At 28.1% G+C, this 24,670-nt stretch overlaps 1 protein-coding gene across 1 annotated transcript in view; it reads left to right on the forward strand.

The window, feature by feature from the left end:
- LOC107439395 (EGF like, fibronectin type III and laminin G domains protein pikachurin) overlaps positions 1-24,670 on the forward strand; it is a 232,032-nt gene that overhangs the window by 139,150 nt on the left and 68,212 nt on the right. Inside the window, exon 2 of the mRNA XM_016051983.3 lies at positions 23,079-23,195. Within this exon, the coding sequence (XP_015907469.1) occupies positions 23,079-23,195 (117 nt within the window). The remainder of the gene's footprint in view (positions 1-23,078; positions 23,196-24,670) is intronic.

Consider the following 24,670-nt stretch of genomic DNA (forward strand, 5'->3'; position numbering starts at 1 on the left):
AGTAGAAGATTCTCCTTTTTTGAAAGAATTATTCTTACAATTAATCCATTCATGATAAAAATTCAACAAGTGTATCAAAAACATAATAAAAGAATAACAACAAAACTTAACTTTTCTATTAACTTAAAAAAAAGAACAAAAATGGCTTGTTTTAAAACATTTGATTTCGCTGAAATTATTTTTTTAAATTACACATCTGAAATGAAAACTTAGCTTCTAGCTACAAATGGCACATATAAAGATCAAATTCAATTTATATCGTCATAGAGAAAAACTTATACCTGAAACAGACAGCACAGCAGCATAGCACGAAACATAAAACGAATAACCTCTCAACTGCGAAGTTTTTATTTTATTTTTTCTATGCTGCTTCCTTCTTGCGAAAGTATTTCTTTTCCAATGCAATATTTTATTAAATGTTTGGCTTAGAAGATAGTAATTCTTAATTTGCTCTTCGTACTGAAAACATAAACTTTATTTAACTAGCTTAGGCGTAATTGTTTTACTAGAAGTTTACCGTATTTTAAAATAATTTTTTTAATAAAACCATTCTTGCTAAAATTTCGATTAGATTTTAAAGCCTTAACTTGTTTATTAACCGAAAAAAATGACTTATCTTTAAGACATTCGGTAGTGCTGAAACTATTTCTTATTAAATTACACTTCAGAAATTAAAATCTGGATTCTCTGATTCTAATGCCACATATTTACATCAAATTCAATTGATATCTTCCACAAGAAAAGTTTATTCCGGAAACAGATAGCCCACGTTACTGCCTACTAAAAGTTCACATTTTTTTAAAGAATTATTTCCACAATAAAACCATTCCTGATAAAAATTCAACAAGATTTTAAAGTCTTAACCTTTGTGCTAACCTAAAGAAAAATTACTCGTCTTTCAAACATTCGGTTATACTGAATCCATTATCGAAAATACACTTCAGAAATGAAAATTTAGTTGCTTTGTTCTCAATGCTACTTATAAACATCAAATTCAATTATAATCTGCAAAGAGAAAAGTTATTCCTGAAACAGATAGCACAGTATAGCGCGAAGCACACAAGTGTGAAAGAAAAATCTCTTACTTGCGAAGTTATTTTTTTTTCTTTCTAGTATACTGCTTCTTTTTTGCTAAAATATTTTTTTCCTCTGCAACTAATGGTAAAATATTCCACTAATTCTTTGGCTTTGGAGATAGTAATTCTCAACTTGGTAATCATATTGAAAATATAAATTTTATTTAAGAAATTTAAATGTAACTTCTCTATTGGAAGTTTCCCATTTTTGAAAAGAATTCTTTTTTCTATAAAACTATTCATGCTGAAAATTCAATGAGATTTTAAAAACTTAACTGCTCTGTTAACCAAAAAAGAAACGAATATCCTTTAAAACATTCAGTTGTTCTAAATCTATTTTTCAAAAATACACTTCAGAAATGAAAACTTAGATTCTAGGCTTTCAATGACACATATAAACATCAAATTCAATTACTATTTAAAGAGAAAAGCTATTCCTGAAACAGATAGCACAGTGTAGCACGAAACACACAAGTGTGAAAGAATAACCTCTTACTTGGGAAGTTTTTTTTCTTTCTAGTATACTGCTTCTTTTTTGCTAAAATATTTTTTTCCAGTGCAACTAATGGTAAAATATTCCACTAATTCTTTGATTTAGGAGATAGTAATTCTCAACTTGATCATCGCATTGAAAATATAAATTTTATTTAAGAAATTTAAAGGTTACTTCTCTACTGGAAGTTTCCCATTTTTAAAAAGAATTCTTTTTTCAATAAAACTATTCATGCTGAAAATTCAACAAGATTTTAAAAACTTAACTGCTCTGTTAACCAAAAAAGAAACGAATCTCCTTTAAAACATTCGGTTGTTCTAAATCTATTTTTCAAAAATACACTTCAGAAATGAAAACTTAGATTCTAGACTTTCAATGACACATATAAACATCAAATTCAATTTATATCTTCAAAGAGAAAAGTTTATTCCTGAAACAGACAACGAGGAGTAGCACCAAACATAGAACAAATAACCTTTCACTTGCGAAGTTTTTTTTTCTTTTTGTATCGTTGCTTCGTTTTTGCGAAAATATTTCTTTTACAGTGCAACTAATCGAAGAATATTTCGCTAAATATTTAGCTAAGAAGATTTAATTTTCGTTTAATTCTCTCATTTATGTGCGGTTCGTTATCATTTCCAATGTTTTTACTAACTTTTATGTTGTGTTTCCTTCCTTTTTATTTTAAAACCTTTCTTTTCAGAAAATAATTTTTTTAAGTGCCTCATGGAGTAAACAATTTCCTGTTCACACTTTTCCGGAAGAGTTGCTTTAGAAGTTTCCTTCAAACTTTCACTATTAGTGATTTAAAAAAAAAAGGTTCATGTTTAGCTTTTGAATTATACTTTATATTTTCCCTACTGTTGTCTAGCGTTTATATTGAGATCAGAAGACTTTAAATTTAAAGCTGGTAATTGAAATAAACGTCGATATCATTAATTATACTTCATACTTAAATAACGCATAATGTATAATTTTCCTAAATTGTCTTAATTATAGTAATCAATTTTACTTAAACTATGAATTCTGGAATTAAGACTTTTCATAAAAATACCATTTCTTTTTTTTTTAATCTGTTTATGGGAATGAAAATTTAAATTTAACTGTACCAGGATTAATCGAATTAAGAAGTTTAATTCCTTGGTACATTTTAATTGGAAAAAGAATTTATGCGTAAAATTTATTGTAATTAGATGAAACCTAAATTCATTTTCTATATACATTGGACTTTACTTATATTTTACTTTTACATTTTAAATAAATTAAAAGTAAGTTAATAATATTAGAAGAAAGGAGAATCCTATCAGAAAATGTATTCGATATGGAAAAAATTTATGAAACTGTTAAGTACAGCTAGTAATATAACTTTTAATCTAATGATATGTTTTTTACCCTAGACGTAGAAATTTTGGAGAATTTCGTCTGGAAAAAATCGAATCAGTTTGGATAGCTCAATAACCAAATTTTATATATATTTCTTTACAGTAATTTACCTTAAACATTTTTTTTCCAACTAAATATATTCAAAACTATTATAGAAAATAATCACTGATTTTTAGTTGATTTTGAGCTGGTAAAATCATTTTTTGTAGTTTGACAAAAATAAATTCGAACAAAAAATAAATAAATTCTTTAACCAATTTATAACTTAATTCAGCTTCGATCTTCCGAAAATATGAAACTTTATTAATAAAAATATGAAGCTTTATTTATAAAAATCCAATTTCAAAAAAATTACTTTGGTTTAGTTAGTTATTATTAAAAATATTCGTTAAAGTTATGAAAAACGTATTGGGAGGAGCTTATTTTCGATGAAACGTTCCTTTCACAAAATAATTTTTCTCAAAAATGTACCTTTTGCAATATTTTTTATTTTAAAAATTTGCCCTTCAGAATATTCTTTTTTCAAAAAAATGGATTTGGCAACGTTTTTAGTTCATAATTTTAAAGCTGCAACTCCTTGAAAGACATAACTTTTGCATTTTTTCTCAAAAACAAGGCCTTATTTTCACAATTTCAATAGAACAAGATCCTGGTAGAAACAACCCAATTCTACGATAGTTTTAGATTTCGAAGGTTGTGAGTAGATTTTTCACAATTTCACAAAAAAACAGGACATTTCATGAAGAATCAGGAATGAGTCAAGGATTAAAATATTTCTCAAAAAAAAAAATGCTTGCCTTATATTTGAACAGGCTTTATCCTGAATCTTCGCACATAGGCTTAAAGTTATAACTGCAAAAGATTGTTATTTATCCCTTTGATGCAGAATTTTTATTAAATATATTTTTTATACTTTTTGCATTATTTTGCATTAATTTAGGTCAAAATAAATGAAAAATATTATATTTAATATTTTAATAGTTTATGTTTATGAAATACAACACGAAAAACCAATGTCTTTTTCAGCGTTAAAGGTAAACTCTTGCAAACGCAGCTCACTTTCCAATAACAATGTTTCAAATTTGCAATTATTTAAATCTAAGAGAAACAATAGTTCATTATTGAAATTTTTTTAATTTGCAAAATAAGTTAGTTTTTGAACATGAATAAAAAAGAAATTTCAAACTACTTCTTTTGGATTTTATATTTTAGTACAAACATTATTCCGATAATCTGACAGATTTTTTTAGTAATAATTCGAGTATGTTTTATAATTAAAAAATGTGAAAATATATTTTTTGCTTATAATTAGAGCGGCAGAAAAAAATATATAAAAGGGACACCAGTGTCTCATCTGCGTCAAAGGTTTAAAGACGATGTTCCATTTAATTTCAGTTAGTTTTCATTACCATCTATAAAATTACTTCCAGTAAAATATTGAAAACTTTCGAGAAAACTATGACTCGAAACGATAAACAAATATCGGACCCACTTACGACAAAATGCCTTTGACTAGTTTAAGAACTTTACTTACTATAAAGAGGAGAACTCTATATATAATACTTGGCCCAAATATTTTCTACACCCACATGTCTCCAACAAAGCACTCAACCATTGAAGCAGCCTGTCTAGATATTATCGTCTGTTAATGGCCGTCCACCCGTTTGAGCGATCTAACTCTTTCATTTGATCTGTTACCATAGAAACCAAAAGCGTAAACTATCAACGTTGTGGTTGGTGATCAAACTAATATATAAGATAAACTAGTTGTTTAGTTCGCAAATGGCAGATAAAGAGCATTTTTACAGTTCACTGGCTTAAAATGACTTTGTTTCACAAATGAAAGTTATCGTCGTTATTTATATGTTTGTCATTTATCAGACAATAAATCGTTTTAAGTTAATTGTAAATGCGTATAAGATCGATAGTTAATTATTTGTTTATCTCCAAACAGCATTTGTAACTAAGATAAATTGTAATAAAATTTTATTAATTTTCAATTGTACATTGAAAATTGGCATTTTAAAATTTGAACGAAGTAGAATCCAAAAAAATATATCTGTTGTTAAGAGTAAATCCCGCCTTCATAAAGTTGTGGATAAAAAAAAACAAATTAGCAAATTTATATGAAGCTAATTTTGTCACAGGATAGCAAATGATTTGTCAAACTTTTGAGTTTAAAACAATTTCATCAATCATCAACGATTTTGTATAGCGTTATTCTATGTTAACAATTATTAAAAAATTCTGAAGTCTTACAAAAATTTTTAAATTTTTAATGCAACTTGAAAAAGAAACGAAAAGCACATTTGAAAAACCCAAAACCACGCATCCTCATTTGTAGTTTTTTATAGTACAATATACAATATTGCAATATAATGTTTATACAAGTTTTAAAGAAATGAGTTTTAACTTAAATTAATTTGTTAATGTATTGCTGAGGTTATATTCTTTTTTTGAAACATTAACTATATAAACAATGTTCTACATTTATATAAGTACCAATTACACAATCAGAAAATTTAGGAAGTTTCTTAAATAATAAATATGCAGTTTATTTTACGAAACTAATAAATGTTTGTTAGGTTTCCTTAATGTCTCTATTTTTAGATTTTATTTTAAAGCTAAAAATGAAGAAATAAATGGCTTTTTAATAAATGGCTAAGTAAAAGGTTCTGTTTGTATAAGAAAAGTTAACATTCGATACGCTTATCATAATATGCATTGACGTCCTCGAAAAAATATTTATAGTAAATTTCGCAACAAAAAAAACGACACACCCTAGACGACAAAAGAAAAAAAACGACTCACAGACTTTGATATACTGAGTTGCAATCTTAATGATTAACGGGAGGTACTGTAAATAAGAAAATTATTTTTTTAATAACAATTGAACAAAACGAAAGAATAACAGATATTTGTTTAAAAAAATTGCGCATGGATTTTTTTTTAGATAAACGAGACTTAAGATGGTGCGCAGAAATGTTTGTTACATGTAACTAGTTCAAGAGTAGACTAAATATGTAATTAACAAAGTATGCAACTGGTATAATTAATATTACTTTAACTTTTTTCTCCAAAAAATATAATTAATATTTCTAACTTTCTATTGCCTCACTTGCCTAAAATATTGGAACTATATTTTCCAGATTTCAGCGTCCCTATATATTTCGAGGGATAACCTTATCACAATTTAAAGGTTAAAAATATTCATAAAGAATGAATTTTTATGCTTAATTTTCTAATTTAAAATTCCGTCTACACTAGTTAGCATTTTTAAATAGAGTCTCTTGAATTATACGTTATACCGGAAAATCAGATAATTAGAATAAAAGTTATTCAGTTTGTAATCTTTTCTTTATTTATTTATTCAACCATAGCTTCAATTATTGCCTCCTTTTATTTCCCGAACAGGAAATAAAATTTTATAAAGGAAACAATCTGTTTTTTTCCATGAAAAAATATAAATAGAAGACAATTTCCCATCTAAACTAAGGAGTTAATGAAGAAAGAGAGATAATTAGAAAAACCAGAAAAAAGCCCATATGAACACTTCTGCACGGAAGATTGGAAGCAATTTCCGTTAACATCAAGCTAGTTAAAAGGCAAAATGTCATAACAATAACGTAGATTATAATATTTTGAAACTTTTCTGCAGATAAAAAAAAATAGTACACCTTTACATTTTTTCATTCATTACTACTTAACTGTTTACAGTTAAAATCATTTTTTACAATCAAGCTAAAAAAAGTAACAAATTTTGAGAAAATAATAAATTTTCTCTTATATAAAATAATATATATCTTTTTCTAATACAATTGTTAAAAAAATATTCTCAAAATCTAACTTGAAAAGAAATATAGTAGCACATTTCGATACAATTTTTCTTTGCTAGCTAACCACAATGACATTATCTCTTAGGAAAAAGAAGAAAGACACAATATTTATCCACTTTTTTATGCTATTAAATTTAAAGATTTATATTTCCAAATACTGAAAAATCATTCCACAGAACAAACAAATATTTCTAAAACCATTATATAAAATATAATGGTTTGGCTTTTTAAAAATATTTGAAATAAAATGATAACTTAAACGAAAGATAGAAAAATAATATAAAAGATTGTCATTTAATAGTCCATTTATTATTTGAAATGACGATATCCACAATTTTTCAAAGAAACTAGTAAAACATTTATTTATAGTAAATGTTTCTACTACCAAGGGAAATTAGGTCAAGTTTGAATAACTGGAACTTTCTTTTATTATATTTTCCGTTTTCACATTTATTTTATTTTTATTCACACAGCGTAAAAGCATAAAAGAGATAAAATATACGATATCCAATAACAAACTTTTTGCTTGGAAATAAAATTTCGTTTTTGTAAATAAATACATGCATTATTTAATAGACATTTTTTTTTAACTTTATAATGATCAAAATAACTTATTTTTTCTAAAAGAAGTGCAGGGGTTATTAGATCAGTCTACACATACACTATTAAAAATTCTTATTTAAATTACGGTGAAAAGTACCGGCACTTAAATTGGCGGTACTTTTTACCGTAGCCTTCATTTTTACCAGAGAATGTTACGGAACAAAAAAATCTACTATACCGCGATTTTTATAGAATTAATTACCATGAAATCACTGAGCTCTAATTAAATAAATATTACTGTAAAAATCACAGCATAATATTTTAAGGTAAAATGGATTTTACGGATGATGCACCCAAAGTGCTGGTACTTTATACTGTAACTTGATTCGAAATTTTTTTTAGAGAGTAGTATTGAAACAAATTTCGATTTCAGAAAAACTATAGTTGAACATTTTGTCTCATATAGTTGAACTTTTGTCTCATTTCTAGTTTAATTGATAGAAAACTAATAGTTGAAATTATTTTTCTGCATTGATTACGTCTTTTTAAACATTTGAAACAGTTTTACTTTATCTATTTCTGTGAATCCTACGGCGGAAATTTTTCGCATCTTCTCATCTACCTCAGCATATCATTGAATATAAAAATTTCGTGTGATACTTAGAATGTTTTCTTTATACGTAAGTAACAAAATTTATATGATACTTCCATGCCATTGTGGAAACTTGGGTGAAATTAACTTCAACATTAAACTAATGCGTTATTAATATACATACTTTGTTCTAATAATAACTTCAAACAATATGGGTTAAATGAAATTTAAACGGTTTCAACACACATTGATGAAATTATTACTGAAATGATAGTTATTTGGTATCATTTGCAAACACGGAACCATATTTATGATCAAAATAGTCATAAATTGAATTATCATAGTAATGAACACGCATCTCTGAAATAAATTATGAAAATGTCATCATCATTTCCGTACTACTCCTCTAAACTGCTGGCCATTCCCTTCAAATTAAACGACCTACGAAATTTATGGCAATACCTACATAATATAACAGGTCACTTCGAAAACTCTATAATGGTGATTTACATTGAAAAACAATTGTTGCATCACAACGGATGCTGAGAAATACTTTCAATGAGAAAAAGATGCTTAAGAAGAGGCTTAGGAAGATACTTACTATTTGTTAGCAAGTATTTGTTCGAAAGTATTGCACACTGAGAAAAAAAGTATGGATTAATCTACCAGAATGTAGTAAAATTTATCGTGTTTCTGGCTCTATGGGAACACCAAAAAGCTCGGTAATTTTACCGAAACGCTTTGGTAATGATTTTGACAAAAGTAAAAATAAAAAATTGTTTTATAATATGTGATAATATTTGATAATTTTGTCATGATACGTTAGAGTATGGCATAAAAACCATTTATTCTGTTAAGTTTTCTTCTGAGTGGGAGGTAATGAGAACTATAATTTTATAAAACAAAATTTCCGGTAAACTGTTACCATATGAGCGGAAAAATTCCCAATACTTTATCCCAATATTATGATGTAAATACTTTATATTTTGATTTTATTAACGAGAACGATGGTGTTTTACCATTAATTTCATTACCATACAATATGGTAATTTTACCGGAATTTGTTTTTCTCCTCTCAATATATTAGTATGAAATTAATATTCTTAATTATTTAAACAATACACGTTCCTTAAAAACATCGTTTTTTTTTTTTCGTTTTTTTTTTTTTTTTTTTTTTTTTTTTTTTTTTTTTTTGCTAAACCACACAGAAACAGGAGTGTGTTTTAAAAACAATCCCTCATTGTCCTTCTGTAATTCCATTAAAATTTATCACACTGGTAAATTTTGGTAAACTGTAACTAAATTAAATTTTCCTTTACATATATTTATTTTTATAGTTATGTCATTACGTATCTACTGATTAAAAATTTGAGAAATAAATTGCTCAAAAAATTTTAATGATTAGAAATAAATTAATTTATTCTAAAGTATTTCGATTTTTCAAAATTTGCAGTGGAACTTATTTCAAGATTTAAAATTTCATTAAATTCCATCGTCACAAAGGAGGATATATTTAGTTAATTTTAACTACTACTTTTTTCAATAATATTCAAGTTAATTATTATGTAAAACGCTATTCTTTTATAACGTCTTTTGACAAGGACAAAGGGCTTTAATCAATGTAAAAACTCATGAGACATCGCTCACTTAATCCGTCTTTAACGAGTATTTTGCCATCAAAGCAGGAAGAAAGAAAAGATTTCTCGTTTTTACTTTATGCAAGTTTACTTCTTTCCTCGTTTTTACGAGGTATTTTTTGTTCAAACTTCTCAGTGGTTTTATTATGCGAACATTTTCTCCAGAAAAAAGTTTCGCCTTCTCTTCTTACTAAATATATATTCTACTTTTTTTTCTGTTCCCATCTAAATGTCATCCAAAATCTTTCATCACAGGGGGATTCTCGTTCGGCGAATCAAATGTTCGAACTGGAAATATCTAATAAGATGTTGTGTCACCTTGAAAGCTGCGTCTAACTACTATAAAGATGAATTTGAGGCTATTGTTGTGGTATAAAATTCCGTCTGCCCAAAAAAGTTATTACTTGCTCTTTTTTATGCAGTATCCCTGTGGACTTCACCATCAAGAAAAGTTTTTTTTTCCTCGATCGTTGTAAGAGAGAAGCGTGTTTCTTTTGTATTTCTAAACAGTAATAGAGTTCTTGTTTATTGTTAATGGCATTGTTGCTGGTTTGAACGCTGTTGTTTTTGTGACATTTATTACACTAAGGTCTGTCGATATATGTTCCTATAAAATGGTCTGTAAAAATCATTAACTCTATAAGCGTATCCTTAGTTAAGAATTAAAGAATGAATGCCTTTTTTTGCTTACTTTTCCTTCAGCATTTTACTTGGTATAGGCAAACCTTTTTAATTGATTTGAAGTGATTTGATTCAATTAATATTTTACATTTCTTCATTTCATCGCAGTAAAATAAATTTTAAAGAAATGGAATAAGGTTTTTTTCGAGAAAAAATATCAAATAAAACAATTATTTAGGCAGCTTATAATTACAAAATAAAATAGAAATTTAAACAGTTTTTATAATTGCAAAAGCGTAGTTATTTAAACAGCTTATAATTGTAATTTACTTAAAATACTAGCAATAAATTGCAAGCTATTAAATACAATTTACTCTCAATATCTCGAACTTTTATATCTTGAATTCTTTGTCATGTCAGAAAAATAATTTTTCTCTTGTCATAACATATACACCTAATGTTAATTTGAATTCCTATGTCTAAGAGTTTTTTCTCAAAACCTTGTTATGTCAAATATATTTCGAAATAGAAAATGACTTTTGAAATGAATAAATGAATCGAATGAATTTTCATTGCAAACTAATTATTTTTTCTTTAATGCATAATTATTTTTGACTTACCTTCGAAAATAAAATTATCATTACTGTATTTAGACTTATAGTCAACTATCATTACATACACATTTATTCGTAGTTACTTTTATGTTTCACGATTTTACTTTTTAGAGTACTATCTTAGAATATATTTTTCGACTTTTTAGAACATATTTAGTTCTGAACTTGTTATCCCGAAAACTCGCTATCTCGAAATTTTTTTAACGTCCCTTCAACTTTGTGTTATGAAGAGTATACTGTATATCATTTTTAAACAAACGAAAACTAAAAAGCAACTGTTTGGAAAAATTAATCTATTGAATTTCTCCAGAAATTATAGTAACTAGAATTTTGCAATATTTTAAGTGATGAGTATAGTAAAACCTTATTTTTTAATCATATAAAGAAATGTTAAAGTAACATTTACCACTACTGTATTTAGACTTATAGTCAACTATCATTACATACATATTTATTCGTAGTTACTTTTATGTTTCACGATTATACTTTTTAGAGTGCAAGCTTAGAATATATTTTTCGACTTCTTAGAACATATTTAGTTCTGAACTTGTTATCCCGATAACTCGCTAGCTCGAAATGTTTTTAGCGTCCCTTCAACTTTGAGTTATGAAGAGTATACTGTATATCATTTTCAAATAAACTAAAACTAAAAAGCAACTGTTTGGCAAAATTAATTTAATGAATTTCTCCAGAAGTTATAGTAACTAGAATTTTGCAATATTTTATGTGATTGAGTATAGTAAAACCTTATTTTTTTAATCATACTACTTACTTACTTATCCTCTACGTGCCTTTGGACACTTAAGGCCTCTAGCATGTCCCTCCAACGCCTCCTGTCTCTAGCAATAGATCTTGCTTCCTCCCAGCCAGAAATTCTACATTCTTTTAATTCACCCCAAAACATGAGCTGGATGGTAAGTCTGGGTCTTCCTCTTGTTCTTTTACCATCAGGGGCCCATGTTAGCGCAACAGATGTAATTTTTTACTTAGGCATTCTAAGGATATGTCCGAGCCAGCTCCATCTTCGTTTTTTAATTTCATCTTCTATTGTTTTTATTTTAGCTTTCTTTAATGGAATTTGACTTGATACTTTGTAAGGCCAGAAAATTATAAAAATAAATCTTAAACATTTGTTTTGAAAGGTTTCTAATTTTTGTTTTTCGATCTTAGTCTGTTTCCAGGTTTCTGCGCCATATAATAGTACTGCTTTTTAATCACATAAAAAAATGCTAAAGTAACATTCATTCAAATTTGAGCTATTCTTATAACATTTATAAACAGTTGTACTGGTGTTTTTCAGTTTCTTTTCTTCCAATTCCTTCCATTTCATCCAAAAAATTTTTTCTATTCTTGTTCAGTTTCTTCTGGGGTTTTTTTCTTTGCATCTAAACCCGCTTGCTTGTTAACTCTGGTTTGAAATAACTTTTTAGAATGTAATTTCATGAATTATAAACATTAGTTCGCTAAAATAGTTTTAAATAAAAAAAATCATTGCTAATTCTGAAAAAACAGAAGAGAGAGCTTATTTGCCAGTTGTTTCTGACAATAAAAAATTGCGACTAGTAGGGTTGCCACTCTGAGCAAAGAAAAGTTTTTTTCTGTCGGAGGTGGCATCAGAATGACGTGAAACAAATAAAAGTTCATTACTAAGTTCATTTGCGGGACATCATTTAGACGCAACATATAATTTGTAATTTCTTATCTCTTGGTCAAGAAATAATTGTGATAAAAAGTAATGAAAGAATAAAGCAAAGTTCTGATAGGTTGCATATAGTTATTATAAAAGTTATACTGATAGAACTTATTATAGAGATCAAATCATTGCGTTCACACCCCTCCCCCACACGGCACCCATTTTTTACTTAATCGACATTCAGCGTCGATATCTAAATTACTTATTAAATTGCTATTGCTCGAGAACTATTAAACTGATTTGTTTCATAGTCTGGAATTTTACATTTAAATGTACGTAATTTAGCTTGATGTAGATATTCTTCATTCCAATTTTTTTTTCAGCAGAGTTAAGATACTATTTCATTTCTGTAGTTAATGACTCATTTTAAAACCTAAAGCAGATTAGTTTATATTTTATACTGTACTCAGTTGCAAAGATATTTAATGTAATTTTTAAATATATCAATGAAATTATACGCCGTTCATAAAGCCAAAAATATGCATTTCTGCACCTTTAATAACAGCTGAGATAAAATGACTTCATTTATACGAGACAGTAATGTGAGAATTTTTAATCTCTTAATTCTTGTAGTTGCGTTTATCTTTCGTAACTAGACTTATGAATTTTATCATAAGATATTTTTCGCATATCCAGTATAATTCCCTGAAAATCCAGTATAAAAGGAGAAAACATTATAAAATATTGCATGTAAAATTGTTATTCCACCGATATCAGAATCTTTTAAAGTCTCCTAAGCCTTAAACAATTCATTTCTCTAACATACTAAGTAGAAAGACACAGGTAAAATAAGATATAGTTTATGTTTACATAATAAATAAATAAATTGTGGAACAGAAACTTCACCACATTCTAATGAATGAAGTAAAGCTTAACTTTAAAACTATGGTTCTCTCATTTCGCAAGCATTAAGAACAGAATAAAAGTATCTTGGAAATCCGTTGTTGGGGAATCATTTCGTAGCTCTTCTCTTAAGCTGAGATTAACTCTTGTTATCGGTGTATCCTTGCATTTGTTCTTAGACTGGGGATCAAAGGATTAAGAGAGCCGCGATTTTAATCCTTCTAGAACTTTCCTTTTTTTTAAGCTAAAACTCCATTCTCTTAAAACAATAGCTTAGAACTAACTCGCTATCTCCGCAAAAATTTGAAGAAGTTTTATATCTTTTCATTTTTATCTTTATTTTAAAAACTTTATTTTCTTTCTAGTCAGGTAACGAAGCGCAAATTGTTGTTAGAATGCATTTTTAGAGTCTTAACGGTCGATGCTTTTGTTTTACATCAATTTTGCTAATCTTTAGAGCAATTAATTGCCTTTAAACAGAAACTTACAGGTGTTAGCGATTTTTTTTTCGTATTGTGTATCCAGAATCTTTTTTTTATTTCCTTTCACTCTGGAAATAAAAAAAAATTATAATAGGATTTCTATGTTACGTGCTAGCTCATGCCGAGTATCTGAGAATTCCACATTGGCGCTATAACATAGCTTCAGCAAATTCCTGCTGTTTAGTATTGGCATATACATGACTCAAGGAGATTTCGGTTTAGGAAATAGGAGTCTTTAAACTAATCCGTAAAAAATACCGGATCAAATTACGGTAAAAAGTATTTTTATTGTAAAATTTTACTGAACAAAAAATCTGATAAACCGTAATTTCAATAGTAATATTTACTGCAAACTGACTAAATCATTGTAATTAAATAAATACTAATGTAAAAATTATGGAATAAAATTTTACGATAAAAATTAATTTTACAGTAGAGTGCATTTTTCGGATGATGAACCCAAAGTGCCAGTACTTTTTACCGTAATTTGATCCGGAATTTTTTGCAGTGTGTTAACGGGATGAAAAGAACTCGCCAACATCCTTGATCCGGCCAGTTTTAACAGGCCTGAGATGCCAAGTATCTGTTCCATCTCATTTATTTTAATTACATTTATTTTAATTACATTTTTTTTTAAATTTGCATAGTAACTAACTCCGACAAATCAATAACCAGAAGATATACAATAATTTATGTACGCAATGTTAAATTTTTATTCGAGGACCCCTTTGCCCTGTGGGAAAATTTCAAGATAAAGCATTACATACACGGAGAAAGAAATTCCGGTAAAATTAAAGTTCTGTGTGATAAAAAAGCTATAATTCTAGTTACTAAAAAGAAATATGCTGTATTTAAACCATTCATTTGGTAATTTTCATATGGTTACGGTATACCGGAAATTCTGATTTTCAAAATTACAGCTCTCACTACAAGCATTTAGTGAAAAATATAAAACTTAAAAGTAAATTTAAGCGAATGAATGGTTTTTATGCCATGCTCTACGGTAACATGATAAAATTGAAAATTTTACCACATTTACAAAATTTTATCTCATGTAACAAGCCATATTTTATTTTTAATTTCAATCTGAGCGTGAAGTAGAATACTTTACGGTAGAACAATTTAAGAAATTTAAATACCTAACACCCTCAGTCTCTTCGCAGGCTGATCGAATGGTCAACCACCCGCATACTGAAACGCAGTAAGATCTACTGGGAACCATGTCCTAACGATCAGTCCACTGTAGGACGACCAACTAATGAAATTGCTTAGTTTTTATCCATTTTCTTATAGTTTCAATGCTAGTTTATTCTTTTGTAGTCTTATTGAAGTGCTCATAATCTTGAAAGTTTTCCAAAAGAAGTGAAAAGTTTTCTTTTATTATAAAGAATTTTAAACAACACAATAAAAAAAAGAGTAAATGAAGACTTACTTTCAATTTTCTGCAAGTTTTATTTAATTCCTGTTTCTATTTTTCTTGCGGAAATCATCTTTCTCTAGTTAATTAAGCAAGAGATTCTTGAATTCTTCCTTCATTTTAATTAACACTCCTTTCTCGTTGTATGTAAAAGCTATTGTCTTCAAAATATTTATTGATATTTGTTTTCTTTGCGTAAGATAATTTGAGAAAATTGAGTTTAAAGAACTTTTGTTTTCACAGAATAATAAATTTTGAGCGTTGTTTCAGGATTTGAGAGACAAAAGACACTCTCAAAGTAGTTTAACTTTATTCAATTCTGGTAAATTGAGTTGAGTGGTGCAGGTCGTAAACTTAAAGAAAATTATTAAAATCTATAATCAGTCAAATTTTTTTTGTTATTACTGCAATATTTTGTTAGATCAAAATAATTCACTGAGAACCATGATGATTAATCTTATCTCTTGCAAGCTTGAGTTGTAAGTTGTTGATTATATATTTAAAAATTGGTTAAAGTAAAAATAAATTACTTTCAAGGGCAATTCTTAAAAAATAGATAAAGTATTTTAAGATCGATAAAATCTAATTTTGAAAACTTTATTAGATTCTGGTTTATCGCTTACAAACTTGATCTGTAAGTTGCTCTTTATATATTTAAAAATTGTTTAAATAAAAACAGTTACTTTCAAAGGCAGTTCTTAAAAAAAGGAATAAAGTTTTTTAGGGTCTATAAAATCTGCTTTTAAAAGCTTTATTGAATTCTGGTAAATTGTTCTGTTGCAGGCGATAAACTTGAGTAAAATTATTAAAATCGATAATCAGTCAAATTGTTTTTGTTATTACTGCAATATTTTGTTAGATCAAAATGATTCACTGAGAACCATGACGATAAATCTTATCGCTTGCAAGCTTGATTTGTAAGTTGTTGATTATATATTTAAAAATTGGTTAAAGTAAAAATTATTTAATTTCAGGGGCAATTCTTAAAAAATGGATAAAGTATTTTAAGATCTATAAAATCTAATTTTGAAAACTTTATTAGATTCTGGTTTATCGCTAGCAAACTTGATCTGTAAGTTGCTCTTTATATATTTAAAAATTGTTTAAATAAAAACAAGTTAATTTCAAAGGCAATTAAAAAAAAAAGAATAAAGTATTTTAGGGTCTATAAAATCTGCTTTTAAAAGCTTTATTGAATTCTGGTAAATTGTTCTGTTGCAGGCGGTAAACTTGAGGAAAATTATTAAAATCGATAATCAATCAAATTATTTTTGTTATTCCTACAATATTTCATTATATCAAAAAGTTTCACAAGAACCATGGTGATTAATTTTATCGCTTGCAAGCTTGATCTGTAAGTAGTTATTTATATATTTAAAAATTGTTTAAATAAAAAAGAAATTATTTTCAAAGACAATTCGTAAAAATTGCATAATTTTTAAGAACTTTGATTGGATCTAATTTTGAAAACTTTATTCAATTCCAGTCAATTGAATTGAGTGACGCAAGGGGTAAACTTGAGGGAAATTAATAAAATCAATAATCAATCAAATTGTTTTTATCATTGCTGCAATATTTTGTTACAGGGAAAAGATTCACAAAAAAAACATGGGGATTTACCTCTTTAGCTTGCGAGCTTGATTTGTAAGTTGTTGTTTACAAATTTAAAAAATGTTAAAATAAAAACAAATTGAAATATGGATAAAGAATTTTAAGGTCTATAAAATCTGTTTTAAAAAACTTTATTCGATTCTGGTGAGTTCCTTGCAAGCTATAAATTCAAGAAAAATTATTAATATCGATAAGGTTAATAATTATTATCAATTTTATTTTATTTTGTAATCGACAACTATCAATCTTCAACTCCGTATCCTAGTAATTTTTAACTCAATCCTAAGAACAAGGGAACGCTTAAATCAAACATTAGGATAAACTAGCCTTTGTAGAGGACTTCTCAATGGAGCTAGCACGTATTTGTATCACATAGAGAGAAAAACTACGAAAACTTCCTTCTTTTAACCCGACTAAGTGGGATTTTAACCCATGATCTGATTGCCACTTAAGATATCTTATGTCGGCACTTAGTGCGAGCTGGTAGCAAAATTAGTATTATCCAGCCATGGCTCAGGTTCGAATTTGATTCACCTTATTGGAAGGCGATCGCTCTCACCTCTGAGGCAGCAGGACTATAGGTATTATAATTTTTAAAAAATAATAAAATGATATTAGCCTAATAGTAAAATGATACCTTAAAAAATTAGATTTTAATGATATAAAAATTATTTCTCGTTATAACTGCAGAGTTTTTGCTAGTTCTAAAATAGAGGTTCTCAATGTGTGACACTCGGGCCATAAGTGCCATACCGAATTATCGCATTCAGTTCAAAATTATAGTTCAAAAGTACTAAAATCAAGAACACTGTCAGAAAAATAATAAATTTCAGACGATAATTATAAGTGAAAAATTCGTGACTAATATTTAAAAAAAATAACGGATTAGTCTGTTTAGTGTTTAATTGAGACGAAAAGTAATAATAAGTGACGAAATAAGTCGTCTGTCTCACACAGCTTTCCTTTTAAATGGCATTCGTAAGGATATACTTCTATGCAAAATATGCTTCTACGCAAATTAAGGTTCTAAAACTAACAGGTAACAGCAACGGCTTCAAGGCGATTCGTATAACAAAACGTGCTCTTCTATTAATTTTAGTTAGGCTACTTATTTCAGGAGTGTTTTGTCTTTGAATGTTTTCGTAATAGAGAGTCATGATAATAATGAAGAGTCGAAAAATAGCGCAATTATTTCTGAGAAAAATAGATCTCTAGAACGTATCAGTTCAAAATGTATCATATAACATGCGAAGCATTTTTCAATGATTGGACATTTTCGGAGAGAATAAATTAAGATATCAAAAGCAAAACGTAATCGCCAGTAATTGTTACTTTCCACAATAAATAAATATTTTGAAGATAGTATTCTTGTAAGCTACGTGATAGCCAAACGTGAAAAGCGCTTTAATGATTAAGAGTTTGCTGGAAAATGTCTTGCGCGTACATTTAATGCATATTCTAGGGATTGAAAAGTCTTAATATTTTTATATGCCTTGCCAGGCATGTTTGTTTAAAACAAAATAAAAGCCCATACATTTTTTTTGGATTACATATTAATGAAAACATATGAATACACTAATTATTAATCTGTATGAAAACTGACATTAACACATCTAAATCAATATTTTTATTTTAGGCATAAATCAGAAGTAGCTTCATCGTTTTTTGATTTATTAAACTTCATTAAGACAATTAATATATTTAATTTAACATTACTTAATAATAAATTTAAAGAAGTAGAGGTGTAATGTTTTGCCAGCTTTTATATTAAGTCATTAAAGACAGTTAACAGATTGTTATTTAAGCTATGTAATAGACTACGTTAAATACTGTAACAGAAAACACACATCTTATTTAGGGTGTACTTCTGATATTTTTTCGTACATTTTGGTCACTTATACATTTGATGCGTATGAAAAACTTATTTTTTTCATTCAACTTAAACAACTTATATTTGAGTGGGGTGGAAAAAGTCACAACTTTCAGAGAGGGAAATTATTCCTTACTCAACATTTCGCTTTTCATCCTGCATGGCTCAATCCAAGTATGAGATTAATCCACGATTGCCGGAACTTGCGTTCGGTTGTTTGCTTGTACAACTGCGGCCTATCTGCATTGAAACATTTTTTATGAGTTCTATAAAAAAATGAAAAATAAAAATAAAAGAAATTGAAAGATGGAATTCGATGCAAACAAAGGAGTTCTATATCTTTACCTTTTCCTTAAGAAGATTTATATGAATTTCCATTAAAAAAATAAAAGTGTTTCGATTAAGTTCCCACACGAAGAAAACAGTTTTGGTAAAATTATCGCACTGTATGGTAATGATATTACTGATGGAAAAGAAACCATAATCCTGGTTAAAAAAAACTAAAATATATGGTATTTAAACTACTCATTTGGTAATTTTTCCATTCATATGGTAACAGTTTAAAGGAAATTCTGATTATAAAAGTTATAGTCCTTATTATCACGCAATCAGTAAAAATTACAAATTTTAAAAGAAACTTAACAGAATAAATGGTTTCTATACCATGCTCTAAGGTATCATCATGACACTAATAAAATTTTACCACTTTTTCCAAATTTCATCACATATTATTAAACCATATATTATTGTTAATTTTACAAAATCATTACCAGAGTACAAAAATTACCAACCTTCTTGGTGTTCTCGTAAACAAAGCTCTTCGGTAAATATTTATCAAGCTTTTTGGTGTTCCCTTGGAGACAGAAACACTATAGATTTTACCATATTCTGGTTGTTTCGTGTATATTTTTTTCTCACTGTACGTTCTTTTATGCTTTCTGTCACCATACATTAGAATTTTTATTCTAAAATTACGGTAAAATGACTCGCAGCAGTCCATTCATCTAATTAAGTTACGTTCAAGTTTACGATAAAGAACAATTTTTACCCTTAACAGTTACCCTGAAACAGTTTACAACTAGTATGGTTAAAAAACCATAAATACAAAAATCCATATGTTTTTTTTATCTATTTACAACTAGCATGAAAATGCTAGACTTTTTCGTGCTAAGCAGCTTTATGCTACTGCCATCTATGTGTGAATGTAAGTATCGTATTCTAATAATTCAGGGTCACAAACTGGGGACTGCAGACAACACTGAAACCTCTTCATGCGTTGAAGTGAATACAGAAAATATCACCGTGTCAACGCTGGGACTCAATCCCCGTTCATGAGATTGACAGATTAGCCCTCTTGGCTATATGTACCCAGCCAGAAGGAACTAAGTGGCTTCGTTAAATGGGCCTAATCGGTGCGATAAAAATCCGGTTGTTTATCCCATAGATACCTATATTAGTCCCTGGTTTCACCGTACTAGGTGAAAGTAGTTAATAAACCGTTTTTCTCACAGTTAACAGTTTGAATACCATCTTATGCATGGTTATTTGACTGTTTTGTTTGAGTATGGTAGAATAACAATTAAATAAATTGCTATTTAACCATTTTTTCCGAGAAATTTCTAACAGCGTTAAGATCTTTATACTACATCTGCTAACATTTCACTGTTTCTGCTATATTGATGCAATATTAGAAAGAATTCTAATTTGTAGGTATAATCGTATGAGCTGGAGCTCAGATTACATTTTTTATCATTTTGTTTTCTAGTTTTTTAACTAAAATTTATTTAAATTAAAAGTATCGAAACTTCTCTTAAAGAATTTCTAAAACAACTTTGTTTTTTTAGCATTTTTGTTATATATATATATAAAGANTATATATATATATATTTCCCTTACTAGTACCCCTAGATTTATCCTTACTATGCTACATCATTTTAATGATTGAAATAGTGGAAACATGGAAATTTGCTTTGTGAGCTCTAGTCAAATAACGTTTCTAAGATTTTGCGCTTCCAGCTAACAAAACCAACTTACATTTAAACGAAGGAAAAGATCATCATCTTATGTAGTCAGCACTTTTCTGGAGACAAGGAACCTCAACAATTGTATCATCAAGTTTACTTCAATTCGTTAAATAAATAATGGTATGCCAGTTTTACGTCGGAATTTGCATCGAACAAAAGATTAGTGCAAAACTAAGTACTTTCTGCATTTTAACCCTCTTGGCAGGAACTTAAGCGAAAGATTCACTTCAATTATATTTTGGAGAGAGAGTTGATCTTTCCTTATTATTAGAATTAAACAAGAATTGTTGGAATGGAAATGATGATTTAACATTTTTAGCAGTTTGATTTAAATTTAAAATTAATGCAGGGAAACATTTTTTCTCTCTCTATTTAATATTTTATGTGTAGAAGTTTTTTTGAAGTATTCTTTAAAGTTGCTTTTGCTTACTCAGAATCATGGAAAATCTTTACAAATGATTACATTATTTTTTTATTTTAATGATTTATTTGAATGATTTTTTGAAGTCAAAAAATATCTCACAATTTATTTTAATTTCAAATTAGTTTTGGTAATATTAGATTGCCCAGTTTTTGATTTTCGGTTTCTTTTTTCCGATGATTTGCCCCGAAAGCTTAAAAAAAAGTTTGTATATTTTTCTGTTTTCTATAAGATAACATGGTCAAACAGACTACTCACATTAAGCAAAAACTGTTTTTTTTTTTTTTTAATTTTGAGGCTCGGTGTTTCTGTAAACATATATTGACACATTTTGAAAATTCTCTTTAGAATTCGTGTTTCTTTCTATTGATTGTGAAGTCACTTACCAAAATGTCAGTTTTTTCATTTGACAAGAATGTGGTTTTAGTGATTTAAAACCTAACACTCTAACCTCATAACCTCATAATCAATCGAATATTAATGACTAAATATTAAGGGTTTTTTATTTAAAAAATTTCAATTTGCCTTACAAGGAATGAATATGAATCCACTCTAATACTTTAAATTGTTTCCCGCTTAATCGGTAATCAGTTTCTCTGCAGATCAGGCAGATGAAATGATCGGACAAAGTACAAGCAGTTCTAGGGGTTGCCAAGTGATAATAAACAAGTGCATAGCCTCTAATTTATTTAAAATAAAGTATATAAGAGATTAAAGTATAAATTTTGGGTATTAAACTAGACTAAAGTAAAATGAGAGAGCTAAGCTAACTGAAAAGAACTAGGAAAGTGATTCTGAGGTTCTTCGAGTGAGGGGGAGCAGAGAGCTGAGCTCCTAATATATTTTAAGTATAAAAGGTAGAGTACTGAAAAAGACAAGGGTAAATAAATTAAGAGAAGCCTAGAATTTTCGTTCAGAAATTATGGTAAAATAACTAGCAGCAGTCTGTCCATCGGTTTAACCACAAAGTTTATCGTTAGGAACATCTCCTTACCTTTACGCTTTTGAAACTGTTTACAATTTGTATGGTTAAAAAAAACATGAATTCAAAACTATACGATTTTGTAACCATTTACAACTAGCATAGTTTCAAAATTGTAAAAATAAAACTTAAACGGTCATTGTAGCTCTTTGGGTGCCATTTCATTTATGCGTGAATGATAGTTTCGAATTCTAATAGTTTCGTATTCTAATAAGGGTCACCAATTGCTGAGTGCAGGACTCAATTCTTCATGTATTGAAGAAATATTGTGGTATCAAAGCTGTGGTTCGAGCCCTTGTTTGGCCGGTTATGAGATGGATCGATTAGCCCTCTCAGTTAAAGTATGTACTCAGCTGAAAGAAACAAAATTGCTTCATGAGGTGGGAGTTGACGTGAATAGAATTCTGGTTTTTAAACCGTATTAGGTAAAAACAATCAAAGAAACATTTTTTTCACACTTAACAGTTTGGATATTATCTTTTTATGGTTATTTGACTGCTTTGGTTTAATATGATAAAATATCAAGTAAATAAATTGTAATTTAACTATTTTTATCGAGAAACTGTGTATATAAAAAATATACAGTGTATATAACAGTGTATATAAATAATATACAGTGTATATAATAGTGTATATAAATAATATACAGTGTATATAACAGTGTATATAAAAAATATTTGAAAAAATTTAATGCGACAAGCGTTTTTTGAGGCTTGTTCTTTGATTATAACTACGTTGATGAAGCAACATTTTAAAGCTTATTCTATGGTTCATAAAACGTGACTTAAATGTTACAGAGTGAGTGTGTTGAATGTTTGAATTACAGATTTACAAATTATTTAATACTACCTCCATATAATGCTTTTGACTATAACTGTATTTAAAAATTCGTTATTATTTTCATACTCTAATGATCTATTTTTTATTTCATTTGTAATAGGGGAGTGTCGAGAAGATAGCCCATGTCAGCACCTGTGTTTTGACCTTCACGATGGCACCTTTGAATGCGCGTGTAAAGAAGGATTCACATTATCCGTTAACGGTTACAGCTGCATAGGTAAAGCATTAAATTAATTTTCTTACAAGTTATTAAATAAAGCAAAGATGCAAACCTATTTTTGATTACCTTAAGCTGTCAACGGTTTGTCTTTGTTATGATATTTACATATTTTTTTAATCTTATCTTTTAATGGTTCATCTTTGTTATGATATTGACATTTTTTTTTATCTTATCTTTCAACGGTTTATCTTTGTTATGTATTTACATTTTTTTTATCTTATCTTTCAACAGTTTATCTTTGTTATGATATTTACATAAATTTTTTTTATCTTATCTTATTTTCTTATCATAAATCCTTGTTAACTGTAAAAAATCGTCTTTAAGAAACAGGCGAATGCATTCAACTTAGGAAAAAGGTGCTCTAATTGTCACTCGTCGATTGAGTAGAAATGTTATACACTAATAAATTTTAATGGTAGGAAATAATGCATAAAACATTTTTTGTCTATTTCGAAATACTTGTAAGAAAATTACAGGCTTATGTAAATTGCAATTTTATTGCAAATTATTAAGTAATGCAAAGATTCTAATACACTTTTGATTACTTTAAGTTCTCAACTTAACATCTTTCTTATGATAAATGTTTTTTATCTCATCGCTTTTTTTTATCTTAAAACAATTTTATTTGAAAACTTTGCCTTTAAAAAACATGTGATAGCATTCAACTTATCGAAAAGGTACTCTAATTATCACTCATTAGTTGGGTAAGAATGCAAACTAATAAATTTTTAAGAAAGGAAATAATCTGTGAAAAAGTCTATTTCGAGGTAGCTAGAATATTATAGGCTTTTGTGAATTTCAATATTTCGCCCCCCCCCCAAATAAAAGCACTGTAAAAAGTTGTAATAATTCCAGTGTATTTTTCGTGAGTAATTTCAGTAAAATATGCACTAAATTAGCTTCCTGTGCTTGACAAACTAATGTTATTAAATATTGTTCAATGATGCCAAGAAAATGTTCAAGTTTTGAAGAAAATCAAGTAAAATTTTATCGTAAATTTTCACACTAAAATAGATGCCCGATTTTTCAGTGATAATTTTTTTTTTCTGATTAATTTATTATTTTGCTATTGCCAGTAAGAACATAATTTTTCGAAATCCATCAGAAATTTTGCCTACGTGGAGGGCATTTTTGATGAAACTAGCCCGCATTTTCATTACATAGGGAGGAAACTAACGAAAACCTACCACAGTTAGCCTGATGGCAGGGGGACTCTAACCTATGATCCATCTACCACTGAGGATATTTTTACGTCGGCAATGCGGTTGGTACGAGCCGGGTGCGGAATTTGAATCGACCAGACGTCACTGGGATTCGAATCCCGCTCACTTCGTTGGGAGGAGAACGCTCTATCCCCTGAGCCACCACGTAACGGCTTTCGTAACGTATGTAACGGCTTTCATGCATTTATTTATACATTTTATAGTACTTATAAAAAAAACTCAGCTAAAACTATTCATTATGTCCTATAT

Source organism: Parasteatoda tepidariorum, chromosome X1 (genome assembly GCF_043381705.1).
Source record: "Parasteatoda tepidariorum isolate YZ-2023 chromosome X1, CAS_Ptep_4.0, whole genome shotgun sequence".
Classification (NCBI taxonomy): Eukaryota; Metazoa; Arthropoda; class Arachnida; order Araneae; family Theridiidae; genus Parasteatoda; species Parasteatoda tepidariorum.